The sequence below is a fragment of the Labeo rohita genome, chromosome 21 (genome assembly GCF_022985175.1).
Source record: "Labeo rohita strain BAU-BD-2019 chromosome 21, IGBB_LRoh.1.0, whole genome shotgun sequence".
In the NCBI taxonomy this organism is placed as follows: domain Eukaryota; kingdom Metazoa; phylum Chordata; class Actinopteri; order Cypriniformes; family Cyprinidae; genus Labeo; species Labeo rohita.
Window position 1 is genome coordinate 5,313,510 of NC_066889.1, and position 24,246 is coordinate 5,337,755.

At 32.5% G+C, this 24,246-nt stretch overlaps 1 protein-coding gene across 1 annotated transcript in view; it reads right to left on the reverse strand.

Moving 5' to 3' along the window:
* Positions 1–24,246, reverse strand: part of dacha (dachshund a) — a 182,588-nt gene that overhangs the window by 80,912 nt on the left and 77,430 nt on the right. The window contains 1 exon segment of the mRNA XM_051092982.1: positions 22,277–22,392. Coding sequence (XP_050948939.1) covers positions 22,277–22,392 — 116 coding nt within the window.

Here is a 24,246-nt window from a genome sequence, read left to right on the forward strand (position 1 = left end):
GTTGGGTTATTATTTGTTAAATATCTTCCCTGCACCACAGTTCTCAATCCACGCTTGCACATATTTAAAATTAGTGCATAAATATATATTGACTGAAAACCGCATTAGTTATTTTGATTATTTGATATATATTTATGGCAGGGTTAAGTATTATCAGCATTTTTTTTTATTAAAATAAAGTTAAAATAAAAATAAAATATGAATATCAGATGAAAGAAACAAATGGACTAATTAGAAATGTTGCCTTGGTAATTAACTAAAATAAGTTTAAAATTATTAGATGAATATAAAAACTAAAACTGAACCAAAATGTGAACTAAAAATAAATTTAACCTAAACACACAGACATACAGACAGAAAATAAAATAAAATAATAATAATAATAATTCACTCATTCATTAATTCAACTAAATTACTAAAAATTCAACTAAAATTAATTGAATACTGGTGCCTTGTGTCATGTTTCATTTCTTATATTCTTTTAAATTCAAAAATATTCTCAAATTAACAAATTAGAAAAGCTGCCTTGGTAATTAACTAAAATAAGTTTAAAATAACTAAATAAAAATGAAAATAAAACTAAAACTGAACCAAAACATAAACTAAAAAATACATTTAACCTAAACAGACAGTCATAAACAAACAAATACATTTTTAAAAATGACTAAAAATGCAACTGAAACTAATTTTGAAAATGAATACTGGTGCTTTTGTCATGTTTCATTTCTTATATTCTTTTATATTCAAAAATATTCTCAAATTAACAAGTTAGAAATGCTGACTTGGTAATTAACTAAAGTTTAAGTTTAAAATAACTAGATGAAAATAAAAACTAAAACTAAACCAAAGTGTAAACTAAAAAATAATTTTAACCTAAACAGACAGACAGACAGACCTAAATAAATACAAATAAATATTTTTTTCCAAAATTCAGCTAAATTCAAATTCAATCCAACTAAAATTAATTTTGAAAATGAATACTGGTGCTTTTGTTATGTTTCATTTTTTTAAATTCTTTTATATTCAAAAATATTCTTAGTCATGGGAATAAGAAAGTCATAAAAGCTTGGAGCAAATGATGGCAAAATTTGCATTTTCAAATTCATTATCACTTTAACTTATATAATGTGAAATATAACAATAACAATAATAACCAGGTGTCAGTAAGTTAAAGGTAAAGTTGAAGTAAAAGATTAATAATGACATCCAAAGGTATAAAAACTGCAATTTGTGACAGATAACATTATTTGACCAGTGATCTACGTCTGCAGGTTTTTATTGACCTCACATTAACAATGATTATGTGATCTGTGCAGAGCATTTGATAAGGATATAATAAAACTTACAGAACAAAAAATAATATCAAGGTCCACCTTTCACAACTGTATGCCCAGACTGTTTCTGAGAAACAGCACTTCATATTAATATTAATAATGACGATCAAAGTTCACATCAACCATCCTGCTCCAGTTCAAACAAACCGGTTTAGTGCAGTCTGGAGGTGTGGTAATGTAAACTATAGTTAGGTTTATTAGTTCATAAAAGCTGATAAATTCATTTATTACTGTCACTCCCCCGAACATTTACTTCTTCACGGATGCACAAAAGCCCCACGAGCACACAGAGCGCTGGATAGCGCAAAACCTTGTTTAAATGTGTAGAAGGAAGGGATTGTGTTGATTAGTGTGAAACTGAGCTGCTGTAAACCCTCGGGCATCGTACCTGAAAACACCCTCACAAACATCTTCAGACCCGCCGCAATTTCAGCGTGTCTTTCTCTCCCGATACAAGAGTGTGTGTGTGTGTGTGTGTACAGTATGTGTATGTGTATCCTCTCTAACTGTTGTTGATCTAGATTAGTGAAGATGCACCCGCAGGCCTCAAACGAAGCGAAAAAAAGAGAGAAAACAAAATAGGTGTTATAATTTGCTGCATGTGCAGAACCAATTGCATTTAAGTGGAAATTTGAGGTGGAATTTTATTAAGGTTTTATTAAATGACTGCGCAGCTTTGATAGTAAACTACCAGTTTTACATTTTCTGAAGGAAATGTGTATGCGCTAAAAGGTTCTGAGTGGTTTTTAGCACATTGCTTGGGTGTTTTTCGCCTGACAGACAAAAACTCGTAAGTCAGTTCACTATGAAAAGTAATAGCAAACCTCTCCTCCACAAGCTGTGTGATTTGAGTTTGAAAGTGACGGAATATGCAGTCTAAATTTAGTTCGATAAAACAATTTGCATCAGTTTTGAATTTTACCTTCATGCTACTGTATATGCTTAAAACAAAAACATGCTACGTTAAATGCAAAAAGGCTTTGAATGCTGACTTCATATGTACTAATTTAGTGCAGAATAAGCAAATAAACACACAACACCTATGTCTTTACAACAGTGAAGTGCTTATTCGCTTAACATCCCAAATTTGGTGCTAGCGTTAATGGCTTAGCCTCGTTAACATGGTTAATTGCAGAGGCGCAGAGGTATGACCTCCCTCACATTTCAAAGGAAGACTGAAGCTGGGTCATTAAAGACTAGACCACCCAATTCTCTCTTTAGACCCCCAAGCGTTTATTTTCCCGCAAGACAGCAAACCCAGAGAGTCCAGACTCGAACAAACAACGGTTTAGCTTGAGTAGCATGTGTTATGTGTTCGACAAAACCCTTAACCTCTTTTTAACTGTTGCCCTGTGGTGAAGTAGAGTCAGTCACTTTTCCCTTTCTCTTTTCTCTTTCTCTCTCTGTGGTCAAGGCTTTTTGATGTCTTAATCAAGAAAACCAAAAAAATAGAGTTTACTGTTTTTTTCCTTCCAAATGTATATTTTGCTATAGATAGAGACAGACAGACAGACGGATAGATAGATAGATAGATAGATAGATAGATAGATAGAGATAGACAGATAGACAGATAGATAGATAGATAGATAGATAGATAGATAGATAGATAGACAGATAGATAGAGATAGATAGATAGATAGATAGATAGATAGATTGATTATAAAATCATTCAAAAGCATTTAAAAAAAGTCTTCTTAATTTTGATATTAATTTTCATTTTTACACCAGATAAATATAGTGGTTTAAAATATCAGTTATCTGTCTAATTAATCTGTAATAATCGGTACTGGCACCGGCCCTAAAAAACACACATCAGTCAATTTGAAAGCATTTAAAGAAAGTTTTTGTCAAATCCTTGTTGTCTACTTAATCTGTAATAATCGGTATCGGCATCAACCCTAAAAAAACACATATGTGACCCTGGACCACAAAACCAGTCATAAGGGTCAATTTTTCCAAATTGAGATTTATACATCATCTGAAAGCTGAATAAATAAGCTTTCTATTGGTGTATGGTATTGATTTGCTATGACAGAACAATATTTGGTCGAGATATAGCTGTTTGAAAATCGGGAATCTGAAGGTGTAAAAAAAATCAAGATATTGAGAAAATCACCTTTAAAGTTGTCCAAATGAAGTTCTTAACATTGCATATTACTAATCAAAAATTAAGATTGATATATTTACAGTAGGAATTTTACAAAATATCTTCATGGAATATGATCTTTACTTAATATCCTAATAATTTTTGGCATAACACAAAAATCAATCATTTTGACCCATACAATGTATTTTTGGCTATTGCTACAAATATACCCCAGCGACTTAAGACTGGTTTTGTGGTCCAGGGTCAAATATCAGTCAAACTTTAATGTACATATCAACCTGGCCGATTATCTGCGCCAATATTAAGCATTTTTATAGTTATCGGTATTGGTCATTTTCAAAACTGATTTGCCAATAAAATAATTTGAAAGCATTTAAAGAAAGTTTTTGTCAAATCCTTGTTATTCTTAATTCTGACATTAATTTTAATTTTTACACTAGACATATATATTGGTTTAAAATGCCCGTTATCTGTCTACTTAACCTGTAATTATCGATATCGGTATTGGCCCTAAAAAACACATGTCAGTCGACCTTTAATATATATATCAACCTGGCTGATTATCTGCGCCGATATTAAGCATTTTTCATGGTTATCGGTATCGGTCATTTTCAAAACTGATTTGCCAATAAAATAATTTAAAAGCATTTAGAGAAAGTTTTTGTCAGAACCCCCTGTTATTCTTAATTTTGACATTAATTTGCATTTTTACACCAGACATTTATACTGGTTTAAAATATCGGTTATTGGTCTACTTGGTCTGTAATAATCGGTATTGGAATTGGCCCTGAAAAACACATATCAGTCAACCTCTAATATATATATATATACATATATATATATATATATATTGGCCTGGCTGATTATCTCCGCCGATATTAAGCATTTTTATGGTTATCAGTATTGGTCAATATTTGCCGATAAAATAAATTAAAAAACATATATTGGTTAAAAATATCAGTATATATATATATATATATATAAACTTAGATAAACTTAGAGTTTTACTTAGATACATATATTAGATACATATATGTTTACATATTTACAGTATATAGCTAATATAGCTAATACCTGGTGTGATGCACCAATTTTATTTAGATACTTTACAAATACGTTTACATATTTTTACAAATGACATTTTTTTTAACTAAGGGGAACATCTTGTATAGCTTCAAGATATTAAAATATCCCATATAATGTTACTTTTTTTCTGAATTTATACTTTGCTTAAATAATTATATAAATAACATTTAATAGGTATTTTACAAATACATATGTAGATATTTTACAAATACATAAAAAAATTTCATACTGGTACAGAATGTGTCAAATTTTACATAAAAATTACAAATAGACTAATTTTTTTGTAAATTAGACTACAATAATTATTCTGAAAAATAATTTAGTGTACATTACTTAAGGGATTAAAATGATTTAAATTTAGATTAAATTACTACTAGCATTAACTTACTTTCTAATGTGCATATATTTTGTACAAATGTTTAAAAACGCAACATTCAAATTCTAAATGAAGTCTCTCAAACCATAAAAGATTTTTTTTTTTTTTCTCTGAGACTGGGTGGATCTTGCTTGACTCAAGTACAGAAAAAAAAGCGACAGAGCAACTGTAACCATCTTCGAGAAGCGTGACGTAGAGAAAGAGAAAGTGGGGGGCTTCGAGCCTGTCCAAATGAGTTTAATATGATTGATGAGATCTCCTTCCCGCTCTTTCTCTCTCCATCTGAGAAAGCTCACTTCCATCATGAGCTGCTACTGGAGCAGCCCTCCCACTGAAGGCAAGGTGCATCCAAGAGCCGAAACAATAGTGACAGGCGGGCCGGCCGGGGGGTTTGCTCGTAGGATTAGCTCCAATAGCCATAATAAATGAAACAAGAGGACCCAAATGAAAACAGTTGGGCGCTGACTGGCGGAGGGGCTGATGGGAAGTGGCAGCTCTGCCGGCCCCCGGGCGCCGAATTAGTTTTGCCACTCGATAATTTGACTGATCCACTCCAGTGGCCGGAGAAAGCCAGAGAAAAAGAGAACTAGAGAGACAGAAAGAGGGATAAGTGGGAAGGTGAAAGGAAAAGGCTGATGCTGTAGCTCACGGCACCTGTTGAGCTGCCTTTAGTATCTCTATTAAACACACAGAACATTTAACATCTTGAGTACGCCTGTTTCTGTGCTCCTGAACAGCATGATGGGAAAGCTCTCACAGGATAGGGGTGTGTCTTATTCTATGAACCTGTACAAGGGCTGGATGACGGGTCCAAAATTGCCAACTGCAAGCAAACTGCGAGAATGTTTTTAAAAAAGCCATGGAATTAACTAGTCTGATTAGATATTAAATTATTATTATTAATTATTATTACTGACTATAAAATAATGACATCAAATATGACATATATTTATGTAAAATAATATATTTTATAATATGTCAGTGCACTTTTTTGCGACTAGGTACTAAGGAAGCTGAAAAACAGTGTACAAATATAATTATCATTACAACTAACAGTAATAATAATAATAATAATAATATTCTATATATTTTTTATTATATGTCAGTGGAATTTTTTTGCTATTTCTGTTTGCATATTTTATAATAATTGGTACTATTTATAATAACAAATATAATCATCATAATTATCATTATCAATAATAATAATAAATAATATCATTATTATTAATCATTATTACATTAATTAATCATTATTATTATTATTATGTATAATAATAATATTCTATATATTTTATTATATTTTTTGCTATTTTCATCTGCATATTTTATAATAACAGGTACTAGGAAACTGAAAAACAAGAGAAAAATAGTGTTCAAATATTATTATTATTATTATTATTTGTCAGTGATTAGTATTATTATTATTAATTATATTGTTAATTATTTATTATTTATTAATTTGTAAGTGTTTTTTTTTTTTGTTTTTTGCTGTTTTCATCTGCATATTTTATAATAACAGGTAGGAAAACTCTAGTTTTCATTATTCATTGATAGTCATTATTATTATGATTATTATTATTATTTTATTTTTTATATATTTAATTTTTATTATATTATATCATTTATTTTTATTTATTTGTCAGCTATTTTTTCATCAGCATCAGCCTATTTATATCAAACTTAACAATTTATTAATAATTAAATATTTAAATAAATAAGTTGTCCCACACATTTAAAGCAGTAATATTTTACATTTTTTGTTTTTTTCTTAATTTTAGTTAAAGTTTTGTTGATTTTATTTATTTATATTTTGCTAGTTTTAGTAATTTTGGCATTTGAACTAGTACATATTTTAGACAGTTTTCACCTGATATTTACAGTTTAGTTCAGCTTTATTTTAATTAACAGAATTTTTTTTTGTTACCAATTAAAACACAGGGTCTTGGTACAGACTGTAGTTCAGTAAAGCAGTGCACTAAGGGATTATGGGTGTTCATTTTGAGGGCGAACAAAGGGCAGTAGAGCAGAGCCCGTCTGTCAACAAACGCTCTACAGTGTCTTGATCACAACTCAAGACAATCTCTCCTTTACCACTTCATCTTAAGACATAAGATGTGTTATGTACCGTGAGATGTTTGTCTATAAGCTACACAACAAAAGCAAGAAAGGATGAGCTCCCACATCTCACCAACAAAGCGAGTTCAAGCGTCCTGAAAGAGAAAACGCTGAGCATCTGTCTCTCCACGTCTCCCTCGGCATGCTGGTGCTGCACTTGAAGGCTAACCTTTGTGTAACCTTTCTGAACGTTGAAAGCGTGTTTCGCCACTGACTTATTAATTTGGACAAGGTCACCCTTTTATTCATTTTAATACCAGATTAACGAAGTCAGATCTTGAACTTTGATGTTAAGTTAAAAAAAAATGTGCAGATGAGGGCAAACTGGAGGACGGCGTGTAAAAATTAGCGCGACTTTATCGATGTGCTATTGACATTCTCTCTTTTTTTCTCTTTTTTTATTCAAGGGGAAGAAGTGTCAGCGTGGCCGATACCTGCTAACTAGCAGCGTAAGCACTAAAATAGGCATTTACATACTGCACTGTCAAAATTAATAAAGCTCGCTGTGGGATGCTGAGGCTCTTTGTTGTTTTTTTTCGGCCCTTTTTTCTTTGCGTGTGCGTCAGTGTGTGTGTGTATCAGTGTGTGTTTATATTGAAATTCTGTATTAGGTGTCCGGAGCGTGCGTGTGTGAGTGTGTGATGATGCCCTTCACATGGAGAACAGTAACTATTTCTGGTAAGCACAAGCTCATTTAGCTGCAGGTGCCCTGATGGGTAATTAACACGGACAGATTATTCATACAACCTCTTGATGTTTGATTCTCTGCTTATTGCTTATTAACACTTTATTAGCACTTGAAGAAAAAAAAATATATACACACACACACACACACACACACAGAAAGTCTGAAAGAAGTCTCTTATGCTCACCAAGTATCAGAAACTGTAATTTTGTGAAATATTTGTAGTTTATATATTTAAAAAAATACAATCTTAAACATTTTGAAAATCGAATTTATTTGTCACTTAAATATTATAAATTATTGTTGGTGCTTAATCTATGTTGAAAACAGTTTGTGCTGCCTAAAGGTTTTGTGGAAAACATTACATTTTTTCATGATTCTTTGACAAGTAGAACATTTAAGATCAGTGTTTTTTTTTTTTTAAATGTTATAAATGTCTTTTCATATCACTTTCATTCAATGAATAAAACTATTAACTAAAAAACGTACTTTTGAATTAAAATGTATCACAGTTTCCATAAAAATATTAAGCAGCAGCGGCATAAATAAATAAATAAATAAATAGAAACAATCAACATTGATAATATTAAGAAACATTTCTGAAGCACCATATCAGCATATAAAAATGATTTCTGATGGATGATGTGACACTACAGACTGGAGTAATGATGCTGATAATTCAGCATTTCTTCACATGGATAAATTACATTTTAAAATATTTTTATATACATTTTTGTAATAACATTTGTATTGACTTGTAATAATATGTAACTACTTTTACTGGACTTTTTGAATAAATGCAGCCTTGGTGAGCATAATATACTTTTTTGAAAACCATAAATTAATTAAAATAATAATAAATAATTAATTTAAATAAATAAATAAACAAACATATATGTTTGAATTGTTAAACTTACAGTAAAACCACAGTTACATTTTAGATTTTATAACAATTACCTAAAGTTAATGGACAACAAATGTCATTTTACTGTAAAATACTGTAAAATTAAATACAAAAACGTGTATTATCTTTACCATTATCAAATAAATTAAATAAATTACATTTTAAATACATTTCTTTTAATTTAAAAAATAAATTAATAAATAAAACATAATTAATTAAAAATACACAAATAAAAATATATATTTGAATTGTTACACTTACATTAAAACCACAACTACATTTTTGATTTTTATAAAAATTACCTAAATGTGACTCTGGACCACAAAAAAAAAAAAAAAAGAAAAATCAAATTGAGATGTACACATCACATGAAAGCTGAATAAATAAATAATAAATAAGCTTTCCACTGATGTATGGTTTGTTAGGATAGGATATTTGGCTGAGATACTATTTGAAAATCTGGAATCTAAAAGTGCAAAAAAAATTTCTAAATATTGAGAAAATTACCTTTAAAGTTGTACAAATGAAGTTCTTAGCAATGCATATTACTAATTAAAAATTACATTTTGATATTTTTACAGTAGGAAATTTGCAAAATATTTTCATAGAACATGATTTTTACTTAATATCCTAATGATTTTTGGCATAAAAGAAAAATGGATAATTTTGACCCATGTATTTTTGACTATTGCTACAAATATACCCGTGCTACTTATGACTGGTTTTGTGATCCAGGGTTATCTCACTATGTACAGTGAAAAATTAATGGACAACAAATGTAACTTTACTGTAAAATACTGTAAAATTAAGTACAAAAGTGTGCAGTACCTTCTTTTCCACAATGAAAATCTATATTATATTCAACAGGACAATCCCTAGTAAAAAATAGCAATAATAATAGATTTAAAATGCATTTATTTTTGTACTAAGTATAGTTCAAGTCTATTAACATATTTACTGACATATCGCTCAAGACTTGATGAAATAAAACTTGTAATTAAACTTCATTAGTGCACAATGCATATTTCTAAATATTTGGCCTAAAAATATGTACATTTACAGTAAAAAAAAGAACAACATTTAAAATGATGAACACAAAAATGAGTTACCATTATACAAACATATTTGAATTGATAAAAGTCTGAAACTCTGGCATTTTAAATTCAACATTAGTCACTACAATTGTCATGCAATTGTTTTATTGCAAATAAGTAGCAACAAGGATTCTACTTATATTTTACGATATTTCATACCAAGGCACTTGACTGAAATTTGTCACTCCAAGGCTTCATAAAGACGACATCATTTATTTGGGATTACTATCATTCCCCAGAACTAATCCCACTTTTGTAATCTCTGACACACGCCGACTGACTTGTGCTAACATAAGAGGTTTTGGCATACGAGTGTAGGACTGATCTTAAGGTGGGTCTTAATGTGTCGCCGCCGGCGCTAGCACACTCGAACAACACACATACGCTTAGACGTTCGTCCTGAACGTGAGTCATTGGCTCCAAACTGTCAATCAAGTCTCCTTTGCTAATTAAGTGGCTAATTATAGAGTTAACGCTGCCGAGCGCTGCAGTGATAAGGAGGCCAGCGGCTGACAAACAGACAGATGAGTATCATATCGCTTGAGTTCTGTAGGTGGACGTCTCAATAGCTATTAATTCTTCAATAAAGATGTGCGTGTATGTGAAACTTTGAAGAGGGTGACGTTCGCTCATGTGTTTAATAGCTAATCTGCCCTTGAACCACAGTTTCCGACAAAATAATTCCTGTCGTTCTTAATACTACTGTAAAGTAATACGTTTAGGGGTGTTCTTCCAAATTTTTTATGAACTTAAATTACTTTATAGCATTTTTTTGTAGAACGCATGGTTATGGATCCATTATGGATCAAAGGTTATTAAAATAACTGTAACAAAACTTAACATATTTTTTACAACAAATACCACAATTAAATGTAGTTAACTTCAGTTTGGTCTGTGGTTTTAGTGCAAATGCATAAGTTAAACTACAATTTTTGAGGTAAATGCATGATTGATTTTCTAAAAAAAAATCAGTTATTTTACAATTTTTACTGAACTTGAAATACTTTGTAGTTTTTTTGTTTTTTTTTTTTTTTTTGCAGAAATCATGGTTGTGGATCTATTATGGATCAAAGGTTTTACAAAAGTTTTAACAAAACTTTCATAAAGAAGGATTTTACTTATGATTTTACAGCAAATACAACAGTTGAACTATTGTTCCTAAAACCTACTTAATTTCCATTAAAAATGTTTTACTTGATTTTTACAACAAATGCCACAATTAAATGTAGTTACCTTCAGTTTGGTCTGTGGTTTTAGTGTAAATGCATTAGTTAAACTACAATTTTTGAGGTAAATGCATGATTGATTTTCTAAAAAAAAATCTGTTATTTTACAATTTTTACTGAACATGAAATACTTCGTAGTTTTTTTTTTTTTTGTTTTTTTGCAGAAATCATGGTTGTGGATCTATTATGGATCAAAGGTTTTACAAAAGTTTTAACAAAACTTTCATAAAGAAGGATTTTACTTATGATTTTACAGCAAATACAACAGTTGAACTATTGTTCCCAAAACCTACTTAATTTCCATTAAAAATGTTTTACTTGATTTTTACAACAAATGCCACAATTAAATGTAGTTAACTTCAGTTTGGTCTGTGGTTTTAGTGTAAATGCATTAGTTAAACTACAATTTTTGAGGTAAACGCATGATTGATTTACTAAAAAATCTGTTATTTTACAATTGTACATTCTTTTTTAATGTAGTGTTTGACTAATTTACTGAACTTAAAATACTTTGTAGCATTTTTTTTTTTTTTTTTTTTTTTTTTTTTTTTTTGCAGAAATCATGGTTGTGGATCTATTATGGATCAAAGGTTTTACAAAAGTTGTAACAAAAACTTTCATAAAGAAGGATTTTACTTATGATTTTACAGCAAATACAACAGTTCAACTATTGTTTCTGTGCTAAAACCTACATTAAAATGTTTTACTTGAGTTTTAAAACAAATGCCACAATTAAATGTAGTTAACTTCAGTTAGGTCTGTGGTTTTAGTGCAAATGCAGTAGTTAAGCTACGATTTTTGAGGTAAATGCATGGTTGATTTTCAAAAAAATCAGCTTTTTACAATTTTACATTCTACAGGATTTTATTTTAGATGTACTGTTGTAACTGCTATTTCAGCAGTTTACTATGGTCATTTTTGTCAAGAAACTAGTTTCGGTGCTTTGGTTTGATACCAGGTAATACATATTAGCTTCCTTCACCTTTAGAAGAAATGTGTGTAGTGATGAGGACAAATTGTTTAAAGAATTTGAAATAATCTTCTCATCCTTTCCCGTCTGTTCGCTTCAGTAGATCAATGCAGGAAGTGCGGGAGAAGTACTGGGAAGCCATCGGAGAGCGGCCAGACTCGTCTTTATCAGAAGAGCAGTGGAAACAAACACTTGAAGATCTTCTCCTGCGCTCTAAGTCTCTCCGTCCCCAAGCTTGTGCGTGCTCTTGTAATTATGATGTCTTTGTGTTTTTGTTTTTTCTCTGCCTGCAATAATGAAGAGCTATTGAGACGTCTCCTGCTAGTGTGTTTGAAGACAGGCAGATCACTCTGTGATCCAAAAAAAAAGCATAGCCTTCATTAAATACGGATTGAAGGCCACCCACCTATGCACCTGGGGGCAGATGGAGATCTGTTTATGTGCACGCGTGTATATGTGTGTGTGTTTTACAGAAGGACTCTGCAGAAATGAGTTACAAGCAGGAAAGTGTGAATGAGGTGCAAATGAACATTACTAGTTTTCAATTAATTTTCCACACTTACTGTTAAACCACAGTTAAATTTTAGATTAAAAAAAAATTGCCTGATTTACCTCACTATATACAGTGAAAAAAATATATTATAAATATAAATATAAATTATACATTTAATGGGCAATAAATGTAATTTTACAGTTTAAAAACAAAGATTCAACATTGATCATTTTAAGAAATATTTCTTGAGCAGCAAATCAGCATATTAAAATGATTTCTGAAGGATCATTTGACATTGAAGACTGGAGTAATGAAACATTCAGCATTTCATCATATGGATAAATTACATTTTAAAATATATTATTAATATAAAATATATTTTTTAATATATGTATATATATATATTTGTATGAATGCTTTTACTGTAATTTTTAAATAAATGCGACCTTGGTGAACATATATATATATATACACATACACACATATATGTATGTCGAGTTTATTTGCACAAAGAGATACCTCCATACCTCCATTTTCAACACTGATAATTATAAGAAATGTTTCTTCAATCATCATATTACATATTAAAATGATTTCTGAAGGATCATTTGACACTGAAGACTGGAGTAATAATGCTGAAAATTCAGCATTTCATCATATGGATAAATTAGATTTTAAAATACATTAAAATAGAAAACTGTTCTTTAAATTTTAATATTATTTCAGGTAAAAATTTGTAAAAATATGTTACTGCTTTTACTGTATTTTTTAAATAAATGCAATCTTGGTGAGCATTAGATACTTTTTTTAATTTTTGAAAATTTACTGCTACTACTAATAATAATATAACATGACTATAATATAATATAATATCTAATAAAATATGAAATATATATATATATAATATATATATATTAATCTCAAACTGCAGTTGAGAATTAATTTAAAATAACAAAAAAAAAAAAAAAAAAAATACAGCTAACACAACAAAAACATGACAACATAATAACAAAAACATGATCTTTGAAAATCATGAAAATTACCACACTATATACAGTGAATATAATACATTTAATAGGCAACAAATGTAATTTTACTGTATAGTACTGTAAAATTAGGTATAAAACTTTGAATTACCTTTTAGTCCACAGTGAAATTCTATATTATATTTGACAGGACAATATTAATAATGCAAAATTAATGTAGGCCTACTTTTATATACACATAAAAAAGTTACAATTTTGAACTTTTTTTCTAAAAAATAACATTTAATTAAAATACTGTACCATGAAAAAATCTAGTCTTGGTGTGATGCATCACATTTAATTACAATTTATTTGAATTATTTTGTTGCTTCTTATTTATGTTATCAATTGTGTCAGGATTTATGTTCAACTTTATGTTCTTTAGTAAAGTCTATATGTTTTTGCCATTTTTCATTAAAAGATGACGTTTAATTTGATATGTGGTTTTCTATTGTACTACCTGCATTATTATGCTAGTTATCAATGTATTTGAATTCAGGTGTTTAAAATATATTGATATATTCACTTTATTTGTACAGTCATAAAATGTAAAACATACAGGCACCAAAAAGTCTCCCGTAAGGCTTGAAACATTTTTACTGAATTACAGTGAATTTCTGGTAAATTTAATTTTTGCGTCTCTACATATTAAGCTGTGAACTACAATATAATAATGAGAGTCTGCACTTTCACTTACAGTTAACATTAACAACTCTACGTAAAATACATTAACATCTTCTTCCACATCCTTCGAACTTTAAATTTTGGTTACAAATGTAACCCGTGGGATAAAAAAAACAATCCTGCCAAGACTGTACAGATGTCACCTTTGTCAGAAATTTAAAAAAAAAAAAGATGTCAAAAAGTCCCAGATGTGCTAATGACATTGAGACTGTGAGAAGTTTTTCTTTTGACGCCGAAAAAAAAAAAAAAAAACAATTTGCAAATTACAAGCTTAATTTGTGTTCAACTGTGGATTTTTTTTTCAGCTGACTTGTCAATTGACTGCCATATGTTAAATCTGCACGACTGTGCCACTTCAAGATGTGTGCGTTAACACATGACTCCTTACGACGTTTTACAAACCTGACAAAAGCGCAGAATTAAGTTTGGTGTTGCTGTACGCACGCGTTCCCGTGAATCACAGGTTTAGCCAAACGTAAACGCTCACTGGTTCTTGCTGATATCTATATTCCTGGCAGCACAAAGCTTTCGTCTCACACAGTTTGAAAGGCTTAGCGTTCATTAGGATGCAGGAGACGGGCTGCACTGGCCCATATGTCACTAAACAGATCTCCATGTTTTATTTATCCTAGCTCTTTCCCTACACACACACACACGCACACCGTTAACCCCTCGAGTCGGACTGCAACGCAAGTGACCAGCTCTAAAACAGACAAGGAAAGAGGTCACAGTGTAAAACTGGATTGGTTTATGTTGAATATTTTGAGCGGCAGTTCTTGAAGTAGCTTACCAAGAAGCATTCAGCATCCTAAAACACTACATTTTCAGCTTCAAACCAATCCTGGATTGACAAAATCAAGTTCTGGGTTTTTTTTGTCATTTAATATCATTTAGCTTAGAAATATATTGCATTAAGTAAATGGGTTACGAATTGCAAATTCATATTGACCTTAACCTTTTTCATCAAAAAATCCTCATTGACTAGCCAAAAACTACTAACAGAAACAACATACAACAACGAGACTCTAGGTGCTCGAAAAAGAAGATGTCTTGTGCGTGCAAGAGTGCTTACAGGTGCATGACGGAGCCAGCGGCAGTCTTAAATACTCCTGCACTGAGTACGCTGTGTGTTTCTGCACATGTGTGTGAGTGAGTTTAGGGAGGGGGGCAACAGAAGGGGGGATAAACAGATGGAGAAACTGCTCCCCAAAGGGACATGTCATTCATCAAAGTCACCAGCTAGGCCTGCAATTGTTTTCACCCACAGAGAAAGAGAGAGAGACAGAGTGTGTGTGTGTATGTGTGTGTGTTTGTAGACAGGTTTGTGTAAGAGTCGCTTTCTACAAGTGTGTATGTATGAGATGGAAGGCCGGGATGTGTGTGTGGGAATGTGTGAGTTTGAGAGAGTGTTCAAGTGTCCTTTCGCTGACATTTCGTATCAGTGCCGCCCATCAGTTATCTGTTATCAGCGGTGGGCTCAGACTCGAACCCTGAACAGGCAGTGAGTTGAGAAGTCTGTGAAAGTCAAATTACTCTGCATACGGTCAACTACATAGACATTATTAGTTTTTTTTTTTTTTTTTTTTTTTTACATTTTCTGTTTTTGGTTACCATGGTGTTGCATGGTGGGTGGCCTTCAGCCGGTTAGGTAATTTTTTTGGATTATTTTTAATATTTTTACCCAGGTGCTGGGTAGCTTTTCTGTAACTAAGCTGTAGGTCCATTTTTAACGCCGGGTTATTTTTTACTACCCAACCGCTGGGTTAAGCCTGTCTCTGAGAAAACAACCCAGCTGCTAAATTACAGTCAGTCAGAACGTGGGCTTTTTGAGTCCTCTACAGGAGAGATTGATTCTCAGCGCTGCCAATTTGTACTTCTTTAGAGTTTAATCTCAAAATATGTTCTCTAGGGGTGGGAATCTTCAGGCACTTCAGGATCCGATTCCAAAACGATTCTTGATCTACATTTTTTCCCCTATTAATTCTTCTGCTGTGCAAATATGTCTTTACAACCTCACATTTTAACCAAACTTGCAGTTTTATTGCTTTTTGTTTAGTTAGAATCTCTGTATGTCAGTACTGCCATCTTAAAAGTAGGGGTGTGAATCTTCACTGGTTTCTTGATACAATTAAATTACAATTTTCATTATCAACTCAATATCACTATGCATCACATTCTCAGTTTTCAATATTACTGCACAAACTTTATTTTTTATTATATAAACAGGCTACTTTTTTAAAACAATCACTTATTTAACATAAGTGTTCTTTAAGTATCTGAAAGTTTTCAGACAGTAGTTATGGGTTTTTATTTTTTCCTCAGCATTATTGCCATTTGATTATTACTGATGAGATCATAGGCAGTGGCAGCTTTAACAGACTGTATTTACATTAATGCACAGATCTATTTCGATATATCAGATGTTTTGTCCTGATCTGAAAACATAACTGACTGTGTGAACATCACACAGTGTAAAAGTATTCGAAATTGGAAATGCATTTAACCGCAGTCGCAATCGATCTTCAGGACAACAAACACAAAGCGCACGTGAAAGTCCGTTAGTGCGCAAGTTCCGTGCATCTAATAATACTGCATTACAAAGGGCATAACATCGCGGGTGGAAGCACACACTGTCAAGCACGTGTCTTACAGCGCAAATTCTGTGCAAGGAAGCCGGCCATGTCTCTAGCGCGCACATGTGCTACATGCGGGGGGAAAAACAAGCTCAGATTCAGAATCGTTGAAGAGAGAATCGCAATGCATCGGAGAATTGATTTTTCTCCCACCCTAATGTTTTCTAATGTCAGTATTGTTTGTTTATGGGCAGGTTTTGGTGTCAGTCACGGCATCTTTCAGCTACGAGTGAAACGCGAGGCCGCGGTCTGAAGTTCACAATTAACTTGGCGAACAGCAGCCCTTCACCGGCTCAGATTTCGGCAACACACCGGCACGAGAACTCCAGCTATTTCAGTAAAAAGCGATTACAGAGACCGGTTGAATATGCTTAAATTAAAATTGTACTTTTAAATGTTACATTTTTTATGTCTAAAATGCCTGTTAAACGAGTTTAATTGTATGTAATATTGTAAACTATGCTGTATTCACACAAATAAATTTGTCTTGTATTTTGTCCATGTGTTCTTGCTTAATAAATGTTGATCTTTTGATTATTGCTGTTGCCTCTAGTAATTCTGTGTGTGTGTTTATAAGTTCTAGTCCATTTTACTTTAGCAATATAATAATTTTTAAACAATAGTTGACTTAAAATTACCCAGCATGTTTGGTAAAAACATTTAACCCATCTAGCTGGGTCAAAATAACCCAGCATGTGTTCTGTCCAATATTTACCCAGCACTGAGTTGCCAAATAACCCAAGTTGGGTTGTTTTTAACCCAGCATTTTTAAGATATAGGGTGTGGCTTACTGGCTCAAAACAAAAGAGCACAACTTCAATATAAATATATTTCAATTTATTACAAGTTAAGCTCAGTCAACAGAGCTTGTTGCATATTGTTGATTACCTAAAATTATTTTCGGTTATTACAGCGGTGTACAGTGTGATAGGGATAGTTCATAGTTCACCCAAAAATGATATTTCTTTCTTTATTTGCCTACCCTCATGTCGTTCCAAACCCGTTAGACACTTTGGAACTCAAATTAAGATATTTTTGATGAAATCCAAGATGCTGCATATACAGCAAGGCCACATTCAAGGCCCAGAAAGGTACAAATTGAAAAAGAAATTCTTCATTAGTCATTATTTTTGTTTCCTTTACATACAAAAAGTATTCTAATAGCTTTGTGAAATTAAAGAGCAGGTTATATGTTTTTTTTTTTAAAGTGTCCTAATATTGTGTTGGAGTCCCCTACAACAGGTTTAAATGCATCTAAGGTCAGAAAACATACAGAATATACGTTTATACATACTTGATCAGGGTTGGAGCTGAATTCTGCAGGAAGGTAGATCTCCAGGAACAGGGCTGGGCACCCCTGCCATAGAAGAACCTGTTTTGTCTAAATGGATCCATAAAGAACCTTTAACATCTGAAGAACCTTTCTGTTTCACAAATGTTCTTTGTGGCGAAAGAAGGTTCTTTAGATTATAAAAAGGTTAGAAAGAGATGGTTCTTTAAAGAACCTTTGATTGAATGGTTCTTGGTGGAACCAAAAATGGTTCTTCTATGGCATCACAGTGCACCTTTATTTTTAAGACTGAAAACAATAATGGTGGATACATTAGCCAAGTGCTAACATGACTAACTGATGAAACAATACAGTTTACGTCTCGGTTACATCCGTAACCCTCGTTCCCTGAAGGAGGGAACAGAGAAGTTACATCATAACTGACGTATCTGGGCTCCCAAGTGAGACTCCAAATACGTCAGTTATGACGTAACGTCGTACAGTACGACTGAAGGGGAACGATAGCTATGTTACAAACTGCAAAAAAGATATTTTTTTCGAAAACCCATATGACCTGGTTTTTAAAGTAGAACAACTGTAGTCACATGGACTATTTTAATGATGTTCTTACTACCGTTTTGGGCCTTGAACGTAGTAGTTGTGTTGCCGTCTATGCAGCGCCAGAAAGCTTTCTTTATATCTTAATTTGTGTTCTGAAGATGAACGAAGGTCTTACAGGTTTAGAACGACATGAGGGTGAGTAATTAATGGCAGAATTTTCATTTTTGGGTCAACAATCTCTTTAAAATACTCACTGTTTCAATAAAATAGCCACAAGACATTACCATATTTATATGACTTTATATTAAATTTTACAACTTCATTGCCATGACAATGTACAAACAACAACTCTAAAATGCCATAAAAGTAACAATAACAACTTCACAGCTCAAATATTACACAAGTTTTAATAGAAGAATAAATGTGTTTTTATGAAATTATAGCCTTCACATTTCTGCTTTAAAACGACCCGATTTACTTCCACTGTAACCGTGAAGAAAAAAGTCCAAATTAATTGAGCTTATCTCAAACTGAACTAGCAATAAGTCTTTTAAACAAATATTCTGGTCTCTAGATATGGCTTGGTTCGCTCCTTCAAAGGGTCCCTCCTTCAAACTCTATGGGATTCGACCAGGCGAAAACCACAAGTTTCAAAAGTAATAGCATACCTGTTCTCAATAAGCTTTCGGGTTTCAGGTTTCATGCCTAAAGCACAAACAACACAAGTTATTCTAATGTCCTGTACATACAGTATGAGGTATATATCAGCTCTCGTTCTCTCTCCTCTCTCAAGTGCCACTGGCTTATAATGTTTCTGTCAACAGCAATCCAGGAAACCAAACGCAAAAAAACAAACCTCACAACAACACCTGGTTTACCAGCACCCCCCTGCTACTGCATTCAGATGCTCCATCCTGACTGGAAACACAGTGGAGGGCTTCGAGCGAAGAGAAAAACACTTCATTTCTCTAGAGACGCTTTTCTCTGGCTGTTTTTTTCTCTTTCTGAGCGTGAGGGTGAGCATTGATATCCTCCGCTGAGCGCCGTATCAGCCGAGCCGCCACTTTGTTCTGCCTAATTATGGCGTTAGCAGGAAATAACAGCACAAATTGCTGCTAATAATTAAATGACAAGTCTGATCAGAATCTGCTGATGTGTTAGTAATGCTGCTAGAATGTGACAATAGTTACGATGGCTCAGATGTATTACTAAAAGCTAATGTGATGAACTGATGTATGGCCACACATTCAAAATAGATTCTTAGATTTAGACTAGAAAAAAATATACTAACAGATATATAGCATAATACTATAAATGTATAGATTATTATAACGTGAATTCATTATAAATACACACTTGTATAATTACTGACTGTAATAAGGACAACTGTAATTAGAATTCATGCTAGATTAGTATTACAACCAATACTAATTACATTCATTTTTACCTCATTAAAAATCACAAATCCAGTCATTTGCTGTGAAAGATGACAAATGTAGTCATCTTTGATAATTGTGGCTCATTTACAACTTCATATTTTCAGGTGTTATATTACCATGAATACAGAATGGAAGGGTGGTACATCTATGTAAAAATATTATGTAAAAGTTTAGATGATTTACAGGAATTGTTTGTACGCTTTTAGGCAGCTTGACTTTATCACTTCACTGTGTGCTGTCGATTCTTACTGGAATACAAGTAACGGAATAAATGCAAGTGGAAAGGAGTGATCATTCGCTATAAACATTCAGAGTAAGTTCAGCTCCTCAAGTTTCACAATATGTTGATACTGCTGTCATGGAGAATAGACGGAGGCATCCTGACATACATGTGGATGTCAGTACTTTTAGCGCTGCATGGATTTAATGCGTTGAATTACAGCAGAAAGACCCGAGGGGTTTGGAAACACAACCGGATGGAGTCCAAAATAAACACTTTAGTTCATTTAACATGTGTAAAAGGGTAAATGATACCGGTAACTACCATCTGGAAGTAATACGTATTTAAAAGTTACACTATTGTTTTTAAAAGTAGTCTATTATATGCAACAAGGCTACAGTTATTTGATCAGAAATATAGTAAAACCCATAATAAGCAGCACAACACTGATAATAATATCAAATGATTTCTGAAGGATCAAGTGACACTGAAGACTGGAGAAATGATAATGCAAATGCAACTTTGCATCACAGGAATAAATTACATTTTAAAATATATTCATATTGGAAATTGTTATTTTAAATTGTAGTAATATTTTAACAATATTTCTGCATTTTTTTATTGCATTTTTGATCAAATAAATGCAGCCTTGGTGCGCAGAGCAGACTTTCTTTAAAACAAATTAAATGATCCCAAATTTAAAATAAAATAAAAGTTTTTGCCAAAAAAAAAAAAAAAAAAAAAAAAAATCACAAAAAAATATATTTAAAAAAAATATATATTTCTGATTTTATTGCATTTTTGATCAAATAAATGTAGCCTTGGTGAGCAGAAGGGACTTTCTTAAAAAAAAAAAAAAAAAAAAAAATCACAAAAAAAAATATTTTCAAAAATTAAATATTTCTAATTTTATTGAATTTTTGATCAAATAAATGTAGCCTTGGTGAGCAGAAGGGACTTTCTTAAAAAAAAAAATGATCCCAAATTTGAAATAATAAAATAAAACAAAACAAAATAAAATAAAATAACCAGTATAACAAAAAAAATATCAAAATAAGTCTTTTGCAAAAAAACTAAACAAAAAAACATTCATGTTACATAAGAGGGGTTTTACAAATGGTTAACACAGAAATTCGGCCCCGCGTTTCATGAATGAGGCCCATAATGTCAATGTCCCTATTAACTCACGTTGCTCTCAAATCGCATCACATCCTCCAAAGTCAGACATTTGTTGGCGTTGGGGACGGCGAGATGAGCAGAGGGATTGAGAGAAATGTGGACGCACATTTTAAAGAGCTCCTTCCCCCGCCGGAGCGGCCGGCAGAAATAACAACAGAGTCATCTAAAATCAATCAGCGGGGCCGGCTAACGGACTGCTCCGGCTACTCCGCGCTGCGCAGATCGATACCCGCGCTGGTCATTGTGAGAGCTAAATTGCCACTACCATCAGCAATTTAGAGAACTGAAGCTAAAAGGCAAGAAGAGGAGGGGAGAACCGACATGACGCTAACGTATCCGAGCACGACGTTAAACGACACGTGCGGTTTACTCGTAAATATAAATACGCAAACAAAACACCGGGCAGGTGGTGCCCAGCGGTTTGGGATTTGGTCTAAAAGCGATAAAACGATTCCTCCGAAACAGATTGTATTGCAAAGGAAGGAAAGATGAAAGAGGGATGACGGAGAGAGAAAGAGAGAAAGCAAATGCGTGCGCAGGAAAAAAGCAAAGAGGCTACAGAAATCCAATAGTTTAACCTCTGTTTGAGGCGCAGTGGTGGCCAGTGAAGGACAGAGGAGGAAAATCAATATGAGCTGATTTGCAGAAGGTGGAAGAGTGGGAGGAGGAGAGAAAAGGAGAGCGAGAGAGATGGGAAAAAAGACAGACAGCAGAGATTTAAAAACAAAAACAGAAAAATCAAGCGTAAATGAGACAAAATCTTCATATACGTGGTTTTACACACTGGCGTCCATCTGAGCGCGTGTCCTCCGTTGACAGGTGAGGCTGGTATTTTTAGGTCTTCCAGGTGGGAGAGCGAGAGAGGGGGGTCTTACCTGTCGGGGAGAGCAGACTGGGAGAGAGCAGCCCGTGAACGCTGTGAGGAAGCAGACGAGAGCTGTCCTGCATCGCCACGCCGAGAGAACGCTTGGGAGGACGACCAGGCCGAGAACTGCACAGAAAAAACAGACAACTGGGGTTTAACTGACATGAAATACATCTATATTTTGCTTGATCATGTACAGTAGGTCACAAGGTCACAGGATTGTGAGATACTTACGGGTCTATGAAATGACCCTCACTCATTTTTTAAGGAATACATAGAAAAGGCAATCCTTGAATACACGACGACATACGATGATACATCACGCACAATACAAAACCTTTTTTGGAACCCTTATTTAATTTTATTAAAGAAGATAAAAGCCTCATTAAAAGAAATTATTGACAAGAAAGCCTTCAATAGTTTGATATAATTGATTATTATTAATGATTAGGGAAAAATACGTTAATAAAAATTATTTTTAACAAATTCTTTAGTACTTTTAATAGCATTAATATTATTATTATTATCTTCATTTATTCATTTATTTATTGATTGATTGATTTTTATTTATTTATTTAATTTGTGGTGACAAATTCCTCAATAGTTTAATATAATTGTTAATATAATTGTTTATTATTATTATTATTTCATCATTTATTAATGTTTTTTTATTTTTTATTTTTCTTAATTTGTGGTACAACCACCGTAGAATTTCGATTTTTTTTTTAATGAGAGGGAAAGGTTATTTTCTTAATAGAAATTCAAAATTTTTTTTTTTTTTTTTTTTTGGTGACAAATTCTTGACAAGAAAACCTTCAATAGTTAGATATAATTGAAAAATACTTTCAAACAATTAATTCTTCAGTATATTTAATAGCATTAAAATTATTACTAATTATTTTTATTTATTTATTTATTTATTTGTAAAATGCCACATAGTGTGACATAGTAAATAACATGTATTAATAAAATTCATGATATTTGTATTTTAACCAAAATAATACATATATTTTTTTGTAACTATAAAAAACAAACATGAATAAAAACATTTCTAAAAAACTGGCACATCATTTTTTCCCCTTATCTTTATCATCAACATTACAATAAATGCTGCAGATGTGATTTTATACAAACTTCAGTCTTTTCTGACAGACTAATGAAAAGAAAAAGCGTTTCAGAGCATAAGCAAGTTACTATTTTACTCACACATCAAACAAACATACATACGGTTACACATCATCCGCTGTCATGATAGAAACGTGAACAAGCGCGGCTTTAGAATGCCGTTCCGCTAACGTACAACACGCAAGACAAATTATTCAACACAAAACACAAACACACACACACTTATCTCCCACACTTCATTGTGAGACGGGCTATCACGGAGACAGGTACATGACAGTTCGAACCCTGCGCAAGGGTGCTGGCAGAGCAAAATAAGCCAGAAAAGCAAAATGCTAATTCTACTGCTGCATATCATTGGATCATGTCCAAGTACATCAAGCAGCAAGTGTTTTTCACCGTTCTATTAATACTGCAGCGCTAACAAACACAAACCAGAGCAGAATCACCACTAAACTGATCATAGTAAAGCAAAGAGGAAGAACGCCACTGCGAGTAACTTGTTCTTAATAATAGTACTGCAGTGGAGTTTCAGAGAGCAGTAGTATTATATAGTTTAAGTCAATAAGTTTTGTTCATTGCTAATCTGTGGAAATGTTTTGTTTTGTCACACCAAGAACGCTATCCAGAAACAGTACAACATAACTGAGGTTTTCAAAGTTGGGGAAAATTTCAGAGAGAAATAAAGTGTTACTTTGGGTGAGCTGATTGGGGGAGTGCTATAGAAGGCGGTTTCTGTCAAAAAAAAACAAAAAAACACACAATTCAGAGTTGCAAGATATAAACCAAGAGTTCTCCTTTTTCTCGCAACTTCACAAATCGGAGTTTATATCTCACAATTTAAACTTTTTTATCTGA